The following is a 24,361-nucleotide window of genomic DNA, read 5'->3' on the forward strand; positions in this document are numbered from 1 at the left end:
TGATGCAATAATAGTGCATTAGCAGTAGATTTATACTGGACCACCTACACATCATTCCGCTTGATTAGTGGTTCTGCAATGCTTCCCCATTGTTATTGCTGCTTGGAGGAGCAGTCTTTTACTCCAGCACAACAGAAGTGGGGCAAAACCCTCAGAATGTTTGTGGTATAAAAAGTTACAGGATTTCAGCAGGAAGTTACGGGCATGCACTGACTGGAAATAAAGCAGTATGTCTGTTCCAAAACCTTTGCAGGTGCAACCACTGTTGAAAGCAGCCCTGGGTTCCTGCTGGGAGGAAGGGCGGGATATAAATAAAATAAATAAATAAATAACAAATAAAGCAGGATCAAGTATATCCATCCCAATACCATCATGAACACAATGAGTGCACAATTAGAAGGACACCTAGAGCGGCTCAAGGACTACTGATTCCATTTCATTCTTGAATAGTGAATAGCCTTTCTACATTAGAATATTCAAGGTGGTTTAACAGCCATAGAAATGACAAGAGAAATTTTAAAAAGCACATTACTATTCTACAGCCATTCAAAATATAGCAAAATAAACAAACAAACAAACAAAATTCAAGAGTCCATTTCATATTTAGCATTTCAAGACAGTAACAAAAAGATCAGCAGGCAATAAAATAAAATCACCCTCATCAATTATAAGAAATTAGATAACTGCAAACCAAGACAAAATAGCAGCGAAAATGCAATGCACAAAATGCCAGAGACCGTACAATAACAGCAACAGCACACAGCTAAGCAGCTAGGTCATAACTCTCCTTCCCTGCCCCCTGGGATCTGTCCACCTACAATGGGGCAGTCATGTCTAGGGATGGGAGGAAAAATTCATTTCAGTTTGCATTTCAAGAAAACCTTACCTAATTTGACAGATTGTATCTCCCTATATGAATCTGTCCGGGATTTGAGATCTTCAGGTGAGGCCCTTCTTGTGCTCCCCACACCATCGCAAGTACATATGACGTGGACACGAGATAGGGCCTTTTTGGTGGCTGCCCCTAGGCTATGGAACTCCCTTCCGAGTGAGGTGCGATTAGCTCCCTCCTTGCCATCTTTCTGGCAACAAGTAAAGACTGTTTTATTTCAATGGGCATTTGGGATAGAGAACGACCAGGATTAAATGTCATAGGATTGGTGACTATAGTATATGGTTTTATTTATTTTAAATTGTCCACTGTTTTTAACGTATGTTTTATGGTTTTAATTTTTCTCATAGTTTAATTCTATTTTTAATTGTATATTTCTGTATGTTTTAATGGTGTTGTTTTTTAGTTGTAAGCCGCTCTGAGTCCTATTGGAAAAAGGGCAGGGTAGAAATAAAGTTTATTATTATTATTATAATTCACACTTTCCAAAACAAGATATGAACTGAAACACTGCCATAGTTCAAAATCTGCCCTTTTCTGAATTTTGCGATGCATTTCCCCAGCCAAGTAATGGGTACAAAGATGCTATATGTATGAGTGAAAATAATATACAAAAATGTATTATATCAGAGGGAATTGCTTTGGAACAATGTATATATTAGGCAAAATTGCATACAAACACATGTATATTAGGAGACATTCCCACCAAAATGGTGATGAATTTTCATGAGGACTTTTTCAAAGAAATAAATTGCAAGCCAATGTAGAAATGTGGAGAACTGAACTTAAGAGTGGAAAAATGAAAGGCAGAGAGAAACCAAAATTGATATATTTGCCCATCCCTAGTCATGTAACTCATGCCACTCCTGTCCTGAGAGCACCATGTTGTCCGCTCCATAGATTCAAGAGGGGGGACAACAATGGTGGGAGAGTGCTATTGCCAGCATTTGCTGTTTGGGGGCTTCCCAGAGGCAGCTGGATTGTTACTGGGAAGACAGGATGAAGGCCTTTGGTCTGATCCAGCAGGGCTGGGCTGGTGTCAAAGGATATCTCCAAACATACATTTACCCACCTGGGAGTCTTCTTTCTTTCTTTTTTAAAACTCACACCAACTCTGGTGCAATAAAAGCACTTCTGTAACTGCCCTAAGCTGTAGCTGTGTCCCACTTCTTTGGCTGTGTTGTAGAATTCATTTTAAACACTAACATCATTCCACCTCTAGATGGCAGGGCACCTCCAATAATTAGCAAGATGGTGAAGGGAGCCGGCAAGAAATTAAGCCCATTGCTAGCATATTTGAGAAGAAATCCTAGCAGGCGAATGATTTAAAAAAATATCTAATTTATTTTGTAGATATCTTTAAATACGTTGTATATTTTTAAAATGATTAGTACTGCCAATTGTGCATAAAATGCATTTTCCCCCCAGACACGGTATAAAAAAATTATAATGACTAGGGATGTATAAATCTGTCAATGAAGGTTTTTCTGAGTTTCTCATTTTCCCATTCTTATATTCAGTTTGCCACATTTCTGCATCGGTTTGTGATTTCTTTTTTTAAAAGTTCTCATGAAAATTTATCTTCATCCTAGTGCACATTTCTCCTAATATACATGCTTGCAAGCAATTTCCCTCAATATATACATATTTTCTATGCATTTTTACACAGTGGTCTCAGGACAGGAGTGGCTAGAATCTGCTATGACCCAAGAGGGCAAAGTGTGTAGAGGGCCAGCAGGCATACATTAGCCCCAACATCACTAGGTTTCAGACCTAACATGAAGGTCTGAAAGATGCTTGTAAGTTAGGGTTGCCAGGTTGGAACCATCCAAAAACCTGAGAAAATGGGGGCGGGCCCTAGTGATGTCAGGGGGTGGGCCCTAGTGACATCACAGGGTGGGCCCTAGTGACATCACAGGGCGGGCCCTAGTGATGTCACAGGGCGGGCCCTAGTGATATCATTAAACATGATACATTGTATCAACCACAGTTGCTTGGAGCATACCATTCAAAAAAAATTCTCTGGAGATTAAAATAGAAATCTTACCTAAAATAGGGTGTTCCTAGGTCCATCTGAAGTGACAAGGTCATTCTTTCTCACAAGCTTAGGGTGATGCAAAATGGAAATGGACTGCCTTCAAGTTGATCCCAGATAGGGTCTTCATGGTAAGCAGTACTCAGACAGAGGTGGTTTACTATTGCCTTCCTCTGAGTCTGAGAGGCAGTGACTGGCCCAAGGTCACCCAGGGAGCTTCATGGCTGTGTGGGGATTCAAACCCTGGTCTGCCAGGTCACAGTTCAACGCCTTTAGGGAACATTTAATCTAGCTTACTTGCTTCTGGCAAGAAGGGTTTATGTGCCCTCAGGCCAGGCCATTATTGGAAGAAAGGAGCTTAGTGTTGCAGAGACGTTAGATGGGAGCACAGATAGATGCCCCTGAAGGCAGCAACTGTAAGCATGCTTATTAAGGAACTAAGCCCCATAGAACTCAATAGGACTTACTTCTGAGTAGATATGGTTGCAGCCATGTTAAGGACAAGGGAGGGCATTCTAGGCAAAACAGACAAATAATTGGGTGTCAGAACAAATTAAACCAGAACTATCACTAGAAGCTAAAATGATGAAACTGAGGTTATCATACTTTGGACACATCATGAGAAGACATGATTCACTAGAAAAGACAATAATGCTGCGAAAAACAGAAGGGAATAGAAAAAGAGGAAGGCCAAACAAGAGATGGATTGATTCCATACAGGAAGCCACACACCTGAACTTACATGATGTGAACAGGGTGGTTCATGACAGATGCTCTTGGAGGTCACTGATTCATAGGGTCGCTATAAGTTATAATCGACTTGAAGGCACATAACAACAACAACAAACCTCCCTGATAGACTGTGGGAATGCTGTGGACACAATATATTTCAACTTTAGCAAAGCTTTTGACAAAATGCCACATGATATTCTGATTAGCAAGCTAGCTGAATGTGGACTGGATGGAACAGCTATTGGGTGGATCCACAGTTGGCTACACAATCATATTCAGAGTGCCAATCAATGGTTTCTTCTCAACCTGGGGGGGGTAACTAGCGGGCTACTATAGGGCTTGGTCTTGGACCCAGTGCTCTTCAACATTTTTATTAATGACTTGGATGAGGAGGGGCAGGGAATGCTTATCAAACTTGTAGATGATGCAAAATTGGGAGGAATACCTAATTCCCTGGAAGACAGAAACAAAATTCAAAGGGATTTTAATAGGCTGGAGCATTGGGCTAAAAACAGCAGAATGAAATTTAACAGGGATAAGTGTAAAGTTCTACACCTAGGAAAAAGAAACCAAATGCAGTTATTAAGATGGGGGATACTTGGCTCAGCAATACTACATGCAAGAAGGATCTTGGGATTGTTGTTGATCACAAACTGAATATGAGCCAACAGTGTGATGTGGCTGCAAAAAAGGCAAATGCTATTTGAAGCTGCATTAACATTTGGAGGCAATATGCCTCTGAAGGCCAGTTGCACTTATTTATTTTATTTATCTATTAAACTGATATCCCGCCCTTCCTCCCTGAAGGGTCCTGCTTGCAGGCTTCCTATTACGGTTGGGGTGAGGAACTAGATGTTCTTATGTCCTTAAGGGAACCTGAAAACTAATGAAAGGTACCAGGAGAACAGATGGGCCCAACTCCTGCTGTGCAGCTCCCAGCACGGGCGGATGAAGCAGGGTGGCCAAGGCAAACTAAGACTCCGAGCCCTGGCCTGAGGCAGGATCCGCTTCATTTACCCAGGAATGTTGGATGCAGACCCATGGGTGCTCTCTAGCCCAGTGCTGTCTGCACTGGCAGCGGCTCTCAGGGCTTCAGGCAGGGGTGTCTCTCAGCCCTACCTGGAGATGCCACTGAGGACTGAACCTGGGCCCTTCTGCATGCGCAACAGTTTCCTAAAAATAAAGTTTCTAGTCCTTATGGTTCTGAATGAAGGGTGATTTAAACAGGGAGCTGCTTTATACTGAGTTAGGCCATTGGTCCATCTGGTTCAGCATCAGCACTGTCTACAGCGACTGGCAGCGACTGTCCATGTTCTCTACCACTGAGTTACGGCCATCTTCCCTTGATTTAAAAGGGGGGGATGGGCTCTGGCCTGCAGGTCCCCCAATATCACCTGCTCCACAGGCTCTTCTCAGGCGGAAGGGTGTTCAGCACTGGGCAGTCTCTGCCTGAGGAGAATTTTGAAAGTGCACATTGGGCAGGCTGGCAGCTGACCCAAGGCATCTCCTCAGGCCACTGACCCACAGACAAAGCCAGCTGGGGCCTCAGGTTGATTTGGCTGCTGGTGGTCAATGGCTCTTGACAGACAAAAAGAGGCTTCCTACTCTGCTGCGGGGGGCTTTGCACGCACACTGAGAGGTTTAACTTCCAGAGTCTTGAGTGGAGGCAACTCAATGCTGAAAAAAGACTAGAAACTTGTTAGCAGAGTTAGGTTTGGGATCAAGAGCAGACCCAGCGCTGATGTGTGTGTGTGTGTATATGTGTGTGTGTGTGTGTGAGAGAGAGAGAGAGAGACAGAGAGAGACTTTTCCTGTGAAGTAGCAGACTTTTACGCTGCAGCAATAACTGAGGATTCAGACTTAGTAAAATAAGGAACAGCTTGCTTCATTGAAGGAAATACACAATAGATAGGAAAGGGATTCTAGTTCTAGTAAACTACCTGCATTGGAGGTTCATGGACCTGACATGGCCTTTGCCCTCATGCTGCAGGTGAGAGAGACAAAGCAAAGACATCTCTTCTCTTCAAGAGGCAGAGAAGAAGCAGGAAGGAGAGAGTTGGAAGGTGTGATCAGCATTCCTAAGAGGTATCAGTTTTCAGGAAGGAAGATGAGCATATGACCAAAGGAAAGGCACAGCCTAGCAACCTGGAGGTCTCCTCTCTGTCTCCCTGCAGACGTGGAAACACCCAAATCGAGTTGCATTTCCACAATTCCAACACAAGTGATGCTTAAAATGGAAACTGTGATTTATAGGGACAGGGATTAGGAAACAGACATTGTTCCTGGGGAACCTGGCCTGGTTTTCCCTGCCTTCCATCTGCAAGATTCTTTCTTTATTTTAAGACCCACTCTGCACCCACCTGTTCCCGGGGCTGCCAGCTTTCTTTGGGTGGCAGCCAGAAATTCAAGACGTAGAACTTTCATTGTCACAGAGATGAGGGGACGGGCCTGTTCACCTGCTGAAGTTCCATACACACACAAACCCAGCTGGAAAAATCACATGGCAACCTCATCCTGCTATACATTTTGCTTATTTAAACATTTGGTTTTCAACAATCCAAGGAGCAGTGGCAGACATGGAACCACCAGCTTTCCACAATCAGAAAAGGAAGAGGGGGGGGCAGGGTGTGAGAGTGTGTGTGATGGAATTTCCTCCCCCAAGGTGTGGTGATGGCCAGAGACTGCTGAGCCCCATCTCTCAGGCCTCTCTCTCTCTCTCTCTCTCTCTCTCTCTCTCTCAGGCCTCTCTCTCTCTCTCTGGCCTCTCACTCTCTCTGGCCTCTCAGGCCTCTCTCTCTCTCTCTCAGGCCTCTCTCTCTCTCTCTCTCTGGCCTCTCACTCTCTCTGGCCTCTCAGGCCTCTCTTCTCTCAGGCCTCTCTCTCTCTCAGGCCTCTCTCTCTCTCTCTCTCAGGCCTCTCTCTCTCTCTCAGGCCTCTCTCTCTCTCAGGCCTCCCTCTCTCTCTCTCTCTCTCTCAGGCCTCTCTCTCTCTCTCTTTCTCTCTCTCTCAGGCCTCTCTCTCTCTCTCTCTCTCAGGCCTCTCTCTCTCTCCCTCTGCAATCAGCCGCAGTCCAACCTGCTCCAGCTCCTGCAACCCAGCAGCCTTCTGCTTCCAAACGAGATTCCAAACTGCTCTATCAGCCACGATGCAAACTGCAGCCAGAAACGCCCATCGCGGCCGCTCCTCCCACCCAGCGGCCATGCGTGTCAATCACGCATGCGTGCCTGAGGGGGACGTCCAAAAGCCGGAGATCAGCCTCTTCACACCAAATATGGCCGGAGGCCGGAGATGGCCCACTTTTGCTGGAGACTCCGGCAGAAAACCGGAGACCTGGCAACCCTATTGTAAGTGCATTTGCCTGAATGCACGTACAAACCTCCTCAACAACTGGGAACCCCGCTTAATCAGGGCTCCTGATTGTGAGGAGGCTTGTAAGCCTGTTCAGGCAAGCAAGGCTCATGCTAGATTGGGAATGGGGTTTAGGCATGCACGCTGCACATGGAGGCTTTGAGGGGGAGCCAGCATAGGTGCCCCATCCCTCTACACACTTTTGTCCTCTGGACTAATGTGACTGACCCTCTGGAAACTGCATTGAAATACATGTACATTTTTTGTACAGATTCAACAGTAAATTAACACTGAACTAGAACAGAGCGGGCTTATGGGTAAACACATGTGAAAGGGAAATAGGCCACAAATCCTGTGATCCTTTATCCCTAGACACACACTGCCCACAGAACAGACCTCTAGTGGCCTCTACTGGACAGTCCCAGTAGTGCAGTCTGAATGAATTAGGCCCTCATCAGCCTGGGAGTGAAAGTCGGTACATGCTACTGTACATGGACTTGCCCCTCCCTCGCCCTGCTAGGTGGCACTACCTGAGACTATCTATTAGAGGCCATTAGAGGTCTGTACCACAGTCAGTGTGAAAAGATGAACAGATCTCTTGCGTTTTGGTCCCTGTCACTTTTGCACATTTACCATCACTCCAGTCCATTCTGTGTTTGCATTAATCTGTGATTTATTTATCTGTTTTTAAATCAACATGGAAATTCACATTTAAATATGTATTTAAATACAATTTCCAGAGAGGTAGCCACATTAAGTCTTCTGAAGCAGATGGAACAACAAGTGTTGTGAAACCTTAAAGATTAACATGTTTTAAGGTGCCACAAGGCTTTTTGGTACATCTAAACAAATGCAGATTTTAAATGTATTTTCTCTAAAAGATATGCATTAGTTTTAGGAAGCAAACCCTGGGTTAAGAACCCCTGACATTGTGAACAGCATCATTCCACACTGCTACCTTTTTGCAGGTCCTACATGTGCCTTTTTAGAGGCAGCCTCTAGGGGGCATGAGTATGAAGAGGCTGAGAGCTTGGAAAAGTTACTTTTTTGAACTACAACTCCCATCAGCCCAATCCAGTGGCCATGCTGGCTGGGGCTGATGGGAGTTGTAGTTCAAAAAAAGTAACTTTTCCAAGCTCTGTCCCTGAAGCTGAAGAAAGTTCAGGAAGCCTGAGAACCTTGCATGGGGGGAAGGAGTTATTCAGGGACAAGGCCTGTGAGAGAAGCAGCCTAGTATCTTGTGATAAGTGGTTGAAAAACAAATAGTTTCATTTATTTACAAGTCAACTAATAATAAAAACAAAAATACAAAATACAAAAATGGGCTACATAAGAAATAGGAGAAGTATACATATCAATACTACTAATAAAAATATAAATAAAATCCATACAGGATACTGGTAAATGGTATCAACAGACAGTCAAAGATGTTCTGGTCAAAATAGCCACATTCAAAAATTTTGCTGCTTGTTCTGTAATTCATAAGAACATAAGAAGAGCCTGCTGGATCAGGCCAGTGGCCCATCTAGTCCAGCATCCTGTTCTCACAGTGGCCAACCAGGTGCCTGGGGGAAGCCCGCATGCAGGACCCGAGTGCAAGAACACTCTCCCCTCCTGAGGCTTCCGGCAACTAGTTTTCAGAAGCATGCTGCCTCTGACTAGGGTGGCAGAGCACAGCCATCTTGGCTAGTAGCCATTGATACCCCTGTCCTCCATGAGGACACCTATTTGAATTCACCTATTTGAAACCTCAATTAGAATAACCAGAACAGACTCCAAGGATTGGCCTGGAAAAGATTGTGTGATAGGGCATATTAGAGCTCTTCTAGCCCCTTGATAGTTACTACAATTAAAGAGAGCATGCTACTGCTCTCAGATTAGACCACTGTAATCTCTAATGCATAATCTAGCTAAGGGGCTGGAATCAGCTGCAAACTATATGACACTGTCTCTTCGGTCTAGATTTGGGAACAGCCACCACCACTCCCACTTCCTAGAGCTAATTATTAGTCACATTGGCAGTTACACAATAGTGGAACATCTTTAATCCCCTGTGATTTTGCTGCCTTGTCTACCTCACCACACTTTCTGTACCTGTTTCCTTGAACTTCTCTCATTTCTCCCCCCCCCCGCCCCCCAGCATATTGATCAAACAATTCCCCTGCTTACCAGTTAGGCCAACATTCTTCCAGTCTTACATAAACCTTTCCCCTCAAATAAACTTCCTTATTCAAAACATTCCCCCGTTAGGCACAGGATTAAATTGTTCTCTTACTCTTATTGACGACTATTTCTTTTATGGGTTTGTGAAGTTCATGAGGCCTTTTCTTTGGCTAGGACATGGAGAGAGGCAGTTACAACCAAATACTTAAGCCACTTGGCTGAAAGCCCTGTTGCCAACAGCAGTGGCTGGTCATCACTGGGACTGGTGACAGGGAGCCCAATGGGAAGTGGAGCCAGAGACCACGACTGGCAGAGCCATCCTCCTCCCTACTGAGCTCTACAAGGGCAACACTGAGACTAAGGAAGAGGAAGCCGACAGGCAGTGCCACCCCTTGGGCTGACTGTAAGAAGGCAGACTGAGGTTGGTGGGGCACTGCTCCATTCGCTCTAATGTGCCAGGCTCCACTGGCTGCTAGTGACAGATGTATGGTCTGCAAGGCACTCCACACAGCTCTTTTTTTGGGGGGGGGGTTATTTGTTCACTTACAGCTGGTATAGCACAGGGGAGGAGAGCCTGGCTGGGAGTCCAGAGGCTGTGAGTTCAAATCCCCGCTCGTGTCTCCTGGGTGTCAAGGGTCAGCTAAAGATCACCCCACAGTGAGTGGCTCAGGGGTTACATGTCCTGCCACCTGTGCAGACGTGGGCAAGTTGCATAGTCCCAAGGAGCCCAGTTGCCCCCCAGCTGGCAGTTGCAGACAAGGGAGAGGCTGGCTTGTGCAGCTGTGGCAAGCTGAGCAGGCCCTAGCATATAACCAGGGGCATCACTAGGACGGTGCGGCGGGTGAGGGCCGCACCGGGTGATACCACGAGACAGGGGTGACACCCAGAGCCACCCCCCACCCTAGGCACCGCCACCGGGAAGCGAGCTTCTGAAGGCCCTCAGCTGGTACCCAGCATGGCGGAGGCTGCCCCGGTAAAAATGCCTCCCTCCATTGTCAGTGGGACCCTCAGCCCAAGAGACAAGAAGAGGCGGGTGCTGGTGGTAAAGGGGCCAAAGGCCCGCCCCCGCGCTACAGGAGAAGGAGCTCTTCCCGCCTCCGAGCAAGCAGTCGTTGCCGCTGCCTGAGGGAAAAGATGGAGATGCAGCGGGGGCGGCCTGTCCCGTGCTCAGGCGGCGGCGGCAAGGACTGCACCAGACCCGCCATGTTAGGATCATCTTTGAGCCCCAGCAACAAGGGCAACCTCTCCAGCTGAGGCAGCTGCACTGTTTCTGGCCTGCGGAAGGGGTGAGGACGTGGTGCGACCTCTGTTGCCATTACATTTTCTCGGCCAGCCAGGGCTGCACGGGTGAGCCAGCCAGCGTGCCCGCCCCCTTTATTTCACCAGGCCTGCCTCTGCTCCCCTTACCTCTGTCTGCCGCCTCCCTGTCCACTTTGCCTGGCACGCTCTGGGTCACGTTGCACAAGACCAAACCCAAATGGCCAGATACTGATACTTAGTTAATGGGCTGTTAAGTTGCTCTGAGCCCGTAGGATGGAGCCGGATATCAGTCAAGCAACTGGCCAATAAATTCATTTTGGGATCTTAAAATTCATCCGCATAAGTAAACTGAAAAAGCGTGGGAAACCACCACTTTCTTTTTTGCCTTACTACCATTCCCGTTTTGCTGCTTCTTTCACCTTTCCATTGTATTCTACTTCTTATTTCTTGTATTTACCCTTTGTTTTAGTGTTGAGACATTTTATCAGTTAGATCAATTTAAAAACTTTATTTGATTAAAAAGGTGCTCCCAGTTAAGGGAGCGCCGGTCTTTTTTTGTGCAAGTACTTCTGCAGACTGCAGCTGAGCTGACAAACTTCATCTCTGGCATTACCCTTTTTCTCTGACTAAGGACGAAATGCCTTTTCAACATTATGTAGGCATGATCTAAAACAAAATGTGATTCTTGCTTTAGAGCTACTGTTTTATCCATATGCAAATTTAAAAAAATACTTATCACTTTGATTATGAACAAAAACACATGATGCATTTACTATGATTTCTTTAAACATGTGACAGTCCCATATTGTCCCCCTCCCACAGTGTTTTGTTTCTCCTTTGTTAACTTACCTGCTTTTAGGGCTATCAGATGTTGCTTATTATGCAGCCTGAGCTTCTCTCAGCTTCTCTTGTTGGCAGTTGTTATTACGTTGTATAAGTGGGGACCTACAACAAAATACCCAGTGTATGCCTTTACTTGAAGAGGAGCGTTCCTGTTCCTGGCTCCAGCCAAGTTCCTGAAACAGGAACTTTGTGGTAATGTTCAGGCATCTAAGGGGAGTCTCAGAAGGGACGATGGGATAAAATAGACCATTCTTCCCCTCCTCTTTCCTTTTAGTGCTATATAGCTGACCACCAACTGAACATTTATTTGCTAAATAATAATAATAATAATAATATAGCAGTGAGGTGGTTCTGGTGAGTGGAAAGGGAAAATATATCCTTTTTACTTTCCATCTTCTCCAAAACTCCCTGTATACTGGATTAGGAGAGTTTTTTAACCTCATGGCATACACACATACCCCAAACCCAAAAGATACTATATACACTTGATTTGAGCAGGTGAGTTTCCATCCTCCCCATGCCCTTCATTTTCCATTTTTTCTCCCCAGCTCACATCCTAATCGAGTGATCTGGTTTGCATGCAGCATTAAACCATGTGCCTGACTGTGCCATGAGGGGAAAATAAGCCAGTCTGGCTTATCATGACAAGTAAACTGGGTTTGTGGTTTCTCTCCAGACAAACCATGAGCAGAAACCAAAGTTTGTTCTTGCTTACCATTCGTGTTTTGTCTGGTGGAAACAAACCACAAGCCGCGGTTCACATATCACTTGCTTAACTGATAGAGTCACACAGTATACCTGATCTCTGGTTCCTTTAGACCATGGATGGGAAACATGGTGTTCTTCCAGATGCTATTAGACTTCCAACTCCCACTAGCCCCAGCCAGTATGGCCAATGGTCAGGGATGGTGAGAGCTGTAGTCTAACAACATACAAAAGGCCACAGGTTCCCTATTCCTACTTTCCCCCCACTTCCCCAGGACAGAAGTGTGGCAACTATGAAAAATGTGAATTCCATGTTAGGGATCATTAGGAAGAGGTTTGAAAAGAAACTGTCAATATTGTGAAAATTTGGACACAAGAGGTGCAGCACAAGGTCTTTTGCCTGCTGTCTGTGATTTCACTTTTCTGTGCTACCTTTACTTCTGGTGCGATGTACTTCAGGAAGTTAATTTTACACAGCAGTACCTGCAGACTAAGGGCTTAACTCTCGACAAGGTGGTGACAAAGCTAGAGGCGCTAAGACTTTTTCTGCACGAGGAGCGCAGTCACCTAGTGGAGCATGCAATTGAACAGGCGCTTTTAAAATCAGACGAATATGGAATTGCAGTAGAGAGAAGAGCCAGGTTCAAGAAGAGGATGGCAGGGGAGCAAGCAAGCGATGCTGGACTCACTCTGCAAGAAGAAAATAAGAGGGCAATGCTTGAGTGCATTGATTGCTTTCATTCTGAACTCCAGATCAGATCAAGAGCCATCAAGGAAGTAGCAGCCATGTTTGAGGCTGTTCAAGCGAAGAGTCTCATAATTGCCACTGCAGAAGTATTAAAGGTGTCCATTCCAAAATTGTCCACTTTCTATGATGAGGTATCCGAGAGTGAGCTTTTAATAGAAATACCAAGGCTGAGAAGGCACCTGAAAGCAGCAGAGATTGATCTGGAATAATAATAATAATAATAATAATAAACTTTATTTCTACCCCGCCCTTTTTCCAATAGGACTCAGAGCGGCTTACAACTAAAAACAACACCATTAAAACATACAGAGTATATTATTAAAAAAGAATTAAACTATGAGAAAAATTAAAACCATAAAATATAGGGTAAAAACAGCAGACAATTTAAAATAATAAAATCATATAATGTAATCACCAAACCTACGACACAATCCTGGTTGTTCTCTATCCCAAATGCCCGTTGAAATAAAACAGTCTTTACTTGTCGCTGGAAAGACGGCAAGGAGGGAGCTGATCGCACCTCACTCGGAAGGGAGTTCCACAGCCTAGGGGCGGCCACTGAAAAGGCACTATCTCGTGTCTGCATCATATGTGCTTGCGAAGGTGTGGGGAACACAAGAAGGGCCTCACCTGAAGATCTCACCTGAAGGGCTTTGTACACCAAGGCTGTCTAGAACCTTGAACTTGGCCCGGTAGCAAATGGGCAGCCACTGCAATTCTTTCAGCAGCGGGGTGACATGTTGGCGATGCCCTGCCCCAGTGAGCAGTCTCGCCACCGCAGTTTGCACCAGCTGCAGCTTCCGGACCAACCTCAAGGGGAGCCCCACATTATAGTAATCCAGCCTGGGCGTTACCAGTGCGTGGACAACAGTGGTCAGGCTATCTCGGTCCAGAAACAGCTGCAGCTGTCTTACCAGCTGAAACTGGTAAAAGGCACTCCTAGCCAAAAAGGGCACATGGGCCTCTAGTGACAAAGATGGATCCAGGAGCATCCCCAGACTACGGACCTGCTCTTTCAGAGGGAGTATGACCCCATCCAAAGCAGGCAACTGACCAATTATCTGAACTCGGGAACCACCAACCCACAGTGCCTCCATCTTGCTAGGATTCAGACTCAGTTTATTGGCCCTCATTCAGCTCACCACCGAGTCCAGGCAGCGGTCAAGGGCTTGCATGGCCTTTCCTGATTCAGATGTTATGGAGAAATAAAGCTGGGTATTGTCAGCATACTGCTGACACCTCGCCCCAAAGCTCCTGATGACTGCTCCCCAGGGCTTCATATAGATGTTAAACAGCATGGGGGACAAGATGGTACCCTGCGGCACCCCACAGCACAACTGCCAGGGAGCTGAAAGATAGTCACCCAATGTTATTCTCTGAGAGCGACCCTGGAGAGCTTCCCTCGGAGTAGGCACCCAGAGGAGGGCCTTTGATGATAAGCGTAGTATACGGGTGAGTTCGTGTTGGGAGAGGCATTCCATCAGGTATTGTGATCCCAAGCCATGTAAGACTTTATAGGTTAAAACCAGCACCTGGAATCGAGATCGGAAACATGCAGGCAGCCAATGCAAGCGAGTCAGAATTGGTTTTATATGTTCGAACCATCTGGTCCCTGTTACCAATCTGGCCACTGCATTTTGCACAAGCTGCAGTTTCCAAACGGTCTTCAAAGGCAGCCCCACGTAGAGCACATTCCAGTAATCTAACTTGCAGGTTCCCACAGCATGGACAACTGAAGTCAGGTTATCCCTGTCCAGATAGGAGCATAGCTGGGCTACCAACCAAAGTTGGTAGAAGGCACTCCGTGCCACCAAGGCTACCTGAGCTTCAAGTGACAGAGATGGTTCTAGGAGAACTCCCAAGCTACGAACCTGCTCCTTCAGGAGGAGAGCAACCCCATCCAGGACAGGTTGGACATCCACCATCTGGTCAGAAGAACCACCCACTAACAGCATCTCAGTCTTGTCTGGATTGAGCCTCAGTATATTAGCCCTCATCTAGTCCATTGTCGCAGCCAGGCACTGGTTCAGCACATTGACAGCCTCACGTGAAGAAGATGAAAAGGAGAAACTGAGCTGTGTGTCATCAGCATACTGATGGCAATGCTCTCCAAAACTCCAGATGACCACACCCAAAGGTTTCATGTAGATGTTGAACAGCATGGGAGACAGAACTGACCCTTGCAGAACCCCATACTGGAGAGTCCAGGGTGCCGAGCAATGCTCCCCAAGCACCACCTTCTGGAGCCGACCTGCCAAGTAGGAGTGGAACCACCGCCATGCAGTCCCTACCATTCCCAACTCAGCCAGTTTTCCCAGAAGGATACCATGGTCGCTGAGAGATCAAGGAGAATCAACAGAGTCACACTCCCCCTGTCTCTGTCCCAACAGAGGTCATCATACAGGGCAACCAAGGCTGTTTCCATGCCAAAACCAGGCCTGAAACCCGACTGAAATGGATCCAGATAATCAGTCTCATCCAAGAGTGTCTGGAGCTGGCCTGCAACCACTCGTTCAAGGACTTTGCCCAGGAATTGAACATTTGCCACCGGCCTATAGTTATTAAAATTTTCTGGGTCCAGGGAGGGTTACTTCAGAAGTGGTCTCACTACCGCCTCTTTCAGGTGGCCAGGGACCACCCACTCTCTCAAAGAGGCATTAATCACTTCCCTGGTCCAGCCGGCTGTTCCATCCCTACTAGCTTTTATTAGCCAAGAAGGGCAAGGATCCAGCACAGAAGTGGTTGCACTAACCTGTCCAAGCACCTTGTCAACGTCCTCAAGTTGTACCTTGTACGTCCTCAAACTGATTGAGGGGGGAATCTTTAATTGATGCCAAGCTCTTCTTTCATAAGAACATAAGAAGAGCCTGCTGGATCAGGCCAGTGGCCCATCTAGTCCAGCATCCTGTTCTCACAGTGGCCAACCAGGGGCCTGGGGGAAGCCCGCAAGCAGGACCTGAGTGCAAGAACACTCTCCCCTCCTGAGGCTTCCGGCAACTGGTTTTCAGAAGCATGCTGCCTCTGACTAGGGTGGCAGAGCACAGCCATCATGGCTAGTAGCTATTGATAGCCCTGTCCTCCATGAAGTTGTCTAATCTTCTTTTAAAGCCGTCCAAGCTGGTGGCCATTACTGCTTCTTGTGGGAGCAAATTCCATAGTTTAACTATGCGCTGAGTAAAGAAGTACTTCCTTTTGTCTGTCCTGAATCTTCCAACATTCAGCTTCTCTGAATGTCCACGAGTTCTAGTATTATGAGAGAGGGAGAAGAACTTTTCTCTATCCACTTTCTCAATGCCATGCATAATTTTATACACTTCTATCATGTCTCCTCTGACCCGCCTTTTCTCTAAACTAAAAAGCCCCAAATGCTGCAACCTTTCCTCGTAAGGGAGTCGCTCCATCCCCTTGATCGTTCTGGTTGCCCTCTTCTGAATCTTTTCCGACTCTATAATATCCTTTTTGAGATGAGGCGACCAGAACTGTACACAGTATTCCAAATGCGGCCACACCATAGATTTATACAACGGCATTATGATATCGGCTGTTTTATTTTCAATACCTTTCCTAATTATCGCTAGCATGCATTTTCATCGTGCTGTCCACTACAACCCCGAGGTCTCTCTCCTGGTCGGTCACCGCCAGTTCAGACCCCATGAGCGTATATGTGAAATGAAGATTTTTTCCTCCAATATGCATAATTTTACACTTGTTTTACACTTTGAATTTGAGCATGTTTATATTTGGCGCATCAGAAATTAGAGCAGAATGATTTGGCCTTGGTTTCCTAGATTAAGTGTTACTCTGCATTAAGTAGCTAGCAAAGCTTTATAACTGTCCAAGATGAGGAAAAGGGTGTGCTCTTTTATGAAGGATTTTGTTGGGGTTTTGTACATTAGTCTGTACCATTACACCTCAACGAGCATTAAGTCGTTGGCTTTTCACTACAGGATGGGCTTACAAACAACTTTCAATGTCAACTGTAAAGAACTGGAGAAGACCGTGGATGATCTGATGCTGAGATACAGGAAATACTTTTTAAATAAATTAAGGCTGGAAACAGAGGTAAGAGGGACATTTTCAAGCCTGTGGGAGAACCCAGTTGCTGAGATGCCGTCACTGAGCAGCAGTTGGAGGAGGGAGGAAGCCCCCTGTTCTTTCTGAGCCTTGGCAAACAGGGAAACCTATGTTTGTGCTCTACAGCAAGGATGGGGGGTGGCCCTCCAGATGTTGTTGGACTACAGCTCCCACAATCCTTGGTCATTGGCCATGCTGGATAGAGTTGATGGGAGATGGAGTTCAAAAACATCTAGAGGACAATAGGTTCCTTGTGCCTGCTCTACAATATCCACCATGTTGTATTTGCATAGAGGCCTATAGTGCCCTGCAACAGCATAGATGGACTGCTGCACAAGTGCAACGGCTACCAGTGTCCTCCTTCTCTAAGTTCAAAGTATGTGTCCTCTTTCCAGTCTATAAATCAGCACTCACCTACCTTTTTCAGCCCATGGGGATATTTACAAACTGGAAAACCTGTTGTGGGCACCACACATGCACTACAACCCAGCACACATCGCAGCCTATTCTTTTGGCTATAATGGAATGCTTCTTCCAAGCCTAAATTCTGTGGGAGGTGAAGGAGGGGACCTTACAGACACCAGGAAAGGCCTCTGCGGGCATATATGCACCCATGGGTGCCACATCAATCTGCTATAAATGATCTTGACACGCTTCCAGTCATAAATTAGATGTGTCTTACTTCTGAGCAGACATATATGGGTTGCTATGAGTCAATAAGGGATATAGAATCATGAGACTAGTGCTGTAATTGAATGCACACTTACTTGGGAGTAGGTAAGAAGTTATTTCTGAGAAAAGATGCCTAAGACTGGACTGCACATGAGAAAAAGGATTTACTTAAATTATTCTGATTATTATGAATTAACATGTCTATGGCAAAAAATATTCCTGTTGATTTTATACAGGAATTAGTTAACAGCAGTTGATAAAGAGTTTCCCCCAAAAAAGGTTTCTGCCCGAATAAAAAAGATTTTGAAAGTGTCTTATTAAATTAGTCAAGGTTATTCATAGTTATCTCCTTGCAGGTGTTTGATCTTACTCCAGAGTTAGGTCAGGCTTGTCGAGCTTCAAGAGTAACTGGTAAACTACTAGCCTAATCAGTGTTTTATAACCCAAATCCACAAACTGGGAGTTTAGAATTTAGAATGTAAAATCCCACCCTAACTGCCCCCAAATAAGTCACCTTTCTTACTCTTATGGGGCCACCTTGCAATTGTATCTAGAAACATTAGGTTTACGTTCCAAAATGTAAAATGTTTTGACATTAGTCCTCTGCCTGTTTATACTCATTTCCTGGGCTCAATCTGTGGTTCAGATCTGGCCTCTTCTCTAAGCAGATGTGGAGTACATCTTTCAAGCACCATTGAACCAACATGCTATGGAAGCAGCCATGCCAGCCTCCATGGAGTAACGCCTCAAAACCCACATCTTCTTTCAAGTGGGAGCAGTTCTAGGAACTCAGATGACTTAAAATTCATTTCTCACCACTGGATTCACTTTTAAGCAAAGCCAAGGTTGCAACAGCGATGCTCTGTAGCTGAAATACAGAATATGTCATCAGGCAGCTTTCTATATTCTATGAGCATTTCTCCATTTCCACATCTGCCTCAGGGAAGAGGGAACCGAACTCTTTAATAAATTCCAAGAAACATTTCTGTACCACAGCCTTCCCCAACCTGGTGCCCTACAGATATTGTTGGACTCCAAGTCCCACTAATGCCAGCATGACCAATAGTCAGGGATTATGAGAGTTGGAGTCCAACAATGTCTGGAGGTCACCAGAATGGGGAAAGCTGTGGCACCATAATCACTTTGCCAGTGTCATAAGAAAAAATCTGGAGATATACAACTGGAATTAGTGGTTCGTTCTTCTGTAGTTTTGTTCTTCTGAATCCTAAATAACAGGCTGGCTGTAGGTGTTCTTATTGGTATTATAATGAGTTTAGATGAGGTCTGCAAATGGGGAATGGGGGCCTAAAACTGCATGAGGGGAATGGAGCAAGGTCACATTTCCAGGCCCCACACTCTCTCTTGCCATATCTGCCCTTTACATTTAAAGTATACTTGTTGTTATATGCCTTCAAGTAGATTTTGACTTATGGTGACCCCATGAATCAGTGACCTCCAATAGCATCTCTTATAAACCACCCTGTTCAGATCTTCTAAGTTCAGGTCTGTGGCTTCCTTTATGGAATCAAACCGTCTCTTGTTTGGCCTTCCTCTTTTTCTACTCCCTTCTGTTTTTCCCAGCATTATTGTCTTTTCTAGTGAATCATGTCTTCTCATGATGTGTCCAAAGTATGATAACCTCAGTTTCATCATTTTAGCTTCTAGTGATAGTTCTGGTTTAATTTGTTCTAACACCCAATTATTTGTCTTTTTCATGGTCCATGGTATGCGCAAAGCTCTCCTCCAACACAACATTTCAAATGAGCTGATTTTTCTCTTATCCACTTTTTTCTGTGTCCAATTTTCACATCCATACATAGAGACCAGGAATACCATGATCTGAATGATCCCAACTTTAGTGTTCAGTGATACATCTTTACATTTGAGGACCTTTTCTATTTCTCTCAGAGCTGCTCTCCCAGTCCTAGACTTCTTCTGATTTCTTGACTATTTTTCCATTTTGGTTAATAACTGTGCCAAATGTACTCTCCATATTCTGTCCTTACAGTAGCCTCTTGTCTAGAGAATAGGTTGCCCATCAGGACAATCAGATGCTGTGGCACCCCCATTTCTTTTAAAGCATTCCATAGTTTTCATAAGAACATAAGAAGAGCCTGCTGGATCAGGCCAGTGGCCCATCTAGTCCAGCATCCTGTTCTCACAGTGGCCTACCAGGTGCCTGGGGGAAGCCCGCAAGCAGGACCCGAGTGCAAGAACACTCTCCCCTCCTGAGGCTTCCGGCAACTGGTTTTCAGAAGCATGCTGCCTCTGACTTGGGTGGCAGAGCACAGCCATCATGGCTAGTAGCCATTGATAGCCCTGTCTACACCAGTGTTTCCCAAAGTGTGGTACGTGTACCCCTGGTGGTACGCGAAAGGGTTTCAAGGGGTACGCAGCTGAATTTTTTTTTTTGTACTTTATCATTGGGTTTTAGCGGCAAAAAATGTGTGTGTGTGTTCTTTTAAGAGAAAATACAGTTCTTGTGATTTCTCCAGTTTCTCACACAATCATGTGAGGGAAGATCAATATAATAACAGTGGTTTATCCTGATGTTATTCAACGCGTAGTCTCTTTCGCTCTCAATGCATTCCTTGTCTTTTCGTGTACCCCTCCAGTTTCTCATAAGACTCGGACTCCCTCGCAATGACTTTGGCCACCAAAAAACGCTTCTACAAACAGACAGATGGCGCCACAAAGATATTTATGCGTATGCTCGACTACAAAAATGTTCACACCGGGAAGCGGGGAAGTGGTTTTTTTTCTCTATCTTCAGCCCTGCAGCAGCCATCTCGCCAGCCACTTCCCTCTTGGGGAATTTCCCGCTCTTCGGCTGCAGAGCAGTTTTTTCCTCCATCCTGCCTGGCCTGCCTGCTCATCAGCTGTGAATTTTAGGCCGGAGGTTTGAATCCCCTGCCTGCTCTTGGGCTGCATGCCTGAGTGGCTTCCCAGGCAGGATGGGGGGGAAACTGCTCTGCAGCCAAAGAGCGGGAGATTCAAACCTTCAGCCCAGGCAAGCACTGCCTCTGTAAACCTGCTGCATGATGCATGATTTTTGGCTGGAGTTTCTGGTTTTGGGGGGTCCCCTCCGGGTCTCCAGCTAACTTACCTTAATCTTCGGACTCTCCGCTTCAATTTAAAAACAACAACTAAGTTTCTAGGTTGTTATATACATTTGTTATATAAATATTATTTCTATTATTAAAATGTTTATTACTTACATTGTATTTAGTTTTTTACAAACATTTCATATAAAATTATAGGAATTACCTTACCCCTCTCCCAATTATTTTTGTGAAAGTTGGGTATGCCGGTAAAATCAATGTCTCAAAAGGGGTACACGCATGTTGAAAGTTTGGGAAACACTGATCTACACAATCAAAGGCTTTGATGTAATCTATAAAGCACAGGGTGATTTTCTTCTGAAATTCCTCGCTCCGTTCCATTATCCAACGTACGCTTGCGATGTGATCTCTGATGCCTCTTCCTTTCTAAATCCATCTTGGACATCTGGCATTTCTTGCTCCATATATGGTAAGAGCCTTTGTTATAGAATCTTGAGCATTACTTTACTTGCATGGCATATTAAGGCAATAGTTCGATAATTACTGCATTCCCTGGGATCCCATTTATTTGGAATTGGGATGTATATGGAACGCTTCCAGTCTGTGGGCCATTGTTTAGTTTTCCATATTTCTTGACAAATTTTGACAAATTTTGACAGATTCAGTCTCAGTAACTTGTAGCAATGCTATTGGTATGCCATCTATTCCTGGTGATTTGCTTCTTCCAAGTATTTTAAGAGCAGCTTTCACCTCACATTCTAAAATTTCTGGTTCTTCATCATATGGTTCCTCCGTGACTGAATCTGTCATCCTGGCATCTCTTTTATAGATTTCTTCAGTGTATTGTTTCCATCTTCCTTTTATTTTATCTCGGTCAGTCAGTGTGTTCCGCTGTTGATTATTCAACATCCCTACTCGTGGTTTAAATTTCCCTTTCATTTCTCTAATCTTTTGGAATAGGGCTCTTGTTCTACCTTTTTTGTTGTCCTCTTCTATTCCTATACAATAACTATTGTAATAGTTCTCTTTGTCCCACTTACTAGTCTCTGTATTATTGCATTTAGGGTTCTGACCGTATTTCTCTCTCCTTTTGCTTTTGCTTTCCTTATATCTTTAACCATTTTAAGCGTTTCTTCAGTCATCCATTTCTCTCTTTTTAAATAGAGGTGTTGTCTTTTTGCATTCTTCCCTGATAATGTTTCTGACTTCAATCCATAGTTCTTCTGGTTCTCTTTCAACTAAGTTTAAACCTCAAATCTGTTCCTTATTTCATCTTTATATTGTTCAGGGATGTTATTTAAATTGTGTTTTGGCATTATGATTACTTTGTTCTTCTTCAGCTTTACTCTGATTTTCGATATGACCAGTTAATGATCTCTACCACAGTCTGCTCCTGGTCTTGTTTTCACAGAAAGTATGGAACTTCCCCATCTTCTGCTACCAATTATATAATCAATTTTATTCCTATATTGACCATTTGGTGATTTCCACATGTACAATTGTCTTTTTGGTTGCTCAAAAAATGTGTTTGCAAAAAACAAATTGTTGGCTTCACAGAATAAAATAAGCCTTTATCCTGCTTCATTTCTATCACCTAGGCCCCATTTTCCCACAATATCTAGTTCTCCTCTGTTCCCTACTTTTGCATCCCAGTCCCCCAAGATTATCAGAGCATCCTGTTTTGGTGTGTGATCAATTTCTTCCTGTACTTCTGTATGAAGTCTCTCCATTTCCTCTTCTTCTGTGTTTGCCATTGGAGCATAGACTTGGATGATGGTTATGTTAATAGGTTTCCCATTGAATTTCATTGATACAACTCACTCAGACCTTGCGTTATAGCTCCTAATTGCTTTTGCTACATCACTTCTCACTATTAAAGCAACCCTGTTTCTTCTTAAGTCCTCATTTCCTGCATAAAATATTTTGTAGTTGCCTGATTGAAAATCTCCCATTTCCATCCATTTTAATTCACTCACACCAAGTATTGTAATGTTGATGTATTCCATTTCTTTCTTGACAATTTCTAACTTTCCCTGGTTCGTGCTTCTCACATTCCATGTTCCTATTGTGTACTTCATACAACTCCGGACTCTCCTTTCGCATCTGTGCTCATCATCCTCTGGGCTTCCATTTGGCTTTGACCCAGACCATTCTGCCTTGGGTGACCCTGCTAGCAGTCTAGTCTCTTCGTCTCGACTCCTGACGGCATTGCTCTCAGCCTCTTCGACACTCTCAAACCCCCTCCCCATATTAAGGTGTGCATCCTAGAGGAGGAAAGTATCCTTATACCACTGTAAACAGGCATGACTTCCCCCAAAGAATCCTGAGAACTGTAGTTTGTTAAGGGTGCTGAGAGTTGTTAGACTCTTATTCTTCTGTTGAACAAACTACAACTCCCAGGATTCTTTGGGGGAAGCCATGACTGTTAAAGTGGTATAAGAGTGGCGTGCTTTAACTGCATAGTGCAGATAGTTCCTATGACTATGACATTTGTACCCCGTGTTGGCAGCCCTGCATGCAGACAACACTACAGAAGAGTTTTGCACTGACACATCTTGATACCTTTCTTGGTCAATGTAGATTTAACTTTTTTTACCTTTTTTTTTTAAAGATTAATTCAGAGCATGCTTTTCCACCCCAATGGATTTCTGAACTATGAGCCTGATGCTGCTGCATCTGTCAGAATATACCAGCATCTCCTTGTCCTCATGACGGAAATAGACTTGTGCTAGCTGAAAGAATCAGAGGGTCTTGGATGCAGCATCAAGAAACACTGCTCAAAGGGATTTAGCACAGCTCGTTGACCTGCTCCCTTATTCCACTTTAGAGGAATTTACAGGTTAATTTGTTCCTGCCTCCTTAACACAGTTGCTAGCTGGTGAAAAGCGTTCATGAAGAAGCCAGAATATAGGAAGGCATTCCAACCATGCATAATCTTTTAATTAACTGAAGCATATACTGTAAATGCTTATACACCACCCTTGGCAATTAGCAGAAATATCTGCAGGGCTTCCTGTTTTGAGCCTACACTGCTGGCCTGTCTCTATGCATCACAACCCAGATTTGCTGTGCTGCAAAGGGACAGAGGACAGACATAGAACCTAACTACACATAGTATACACACGTGTGTATCAGAACCCCAACAGCTTCCTCCCCCCTTTTAAAGGAGAAACAGTTAACAAACAGGATAACAACGCAGAGGAGAAAAGTAGCTAGGAGAGAGGTTCTTAACCCTTCCTTCACCACTTCTCCACTTGAAACTGTTCTCCTTCACTGCCCCCCCCTCAGTGTTTCAAATGAGGGGATTTTGAGGGCAAATCTGGGGAGGGAGGAGAGCATCTTGAAGTGTCATTTGCTTCCCTGGGCTCCTACTGAGAGGAAGGGCAGGATATAATTTTTAATAATAATAATAATAATGAGTGCAGAAGCATCAGGTAGGCAAAGGATGAAGCTCTTCCCCATCTGCTCCAAATAACTCCCTTTCAAATCTGCTTTTCCTTAAAATGGTTGAGATTCTTTTATATGTGTTCATGTACAATGTTCAAGAGGTTTATAAAGCCTAGATTGGGGAGGGGGTGGCCTTCTAGAAACTGTTGGACTCCGGCTCCCATAGCCCTAGCCATTATGTCCAATGATCAGGAATGATGAGAGTTGTAATCTAGCAACTCCTTGAGGGCTTCGGATTCCCCATAACTGGCCTAGAGCCAGCTTGTAGACTCCAGACCTAGCTAAGGAATTAGATCACTGATTCCTAAGTTATGTGCTATGTGACACACAATGGTTAAAATGTGCCTGGAAACAATAGATCACTTTCTTGAATGCATCCA

The 24,361-nt window shown here is 44.7% G+C and overlaps 1 protein-coding gene across 5 annotated transcripts in view; it reads left to right on the forward strand.

The window, feature by feature from the left end:
- The window catches only part of EXOC3L4 (exocyst complex component 3 like 4), an 85,757-nt gene that overhangs the window by 42,599 nt on the left and 18,797 nt on the right, over nucleotides 1-24,361 (forward strand). For all 5 annotated transcript variants that reach the window (XM_061612231.1, XM_061612230.1, XM_061612232.1 and 2 more), the window contains one exon: nucleotides 16,674-16,788. In XM_061612231.1, the coding sequence (XP_061468215.1) occupies nucleotides 16,674-16,788 (115 nt within the window). The remainder of the gene's footprint in view (nucleotides 1-16,673; nucleotides 16,789-24,361) is intronic.

Source organism: Rhineura floridana, chromosome 2 (genome assembly GCF_030035675.1).
Source record: "Rhineura floridana isolate rRhiFlo1 chromosome 2, rRhiFlo1.hap2, whole genome shotgun sequence".
In the NCBI taxonomy this organism is placed as follows: domain Eukaryota; kingdom Metazoa; phylum Chordata; class Lepidosauria; order Squamata; family Rhineuridae; genus Rhineura; species Rhineura floridana.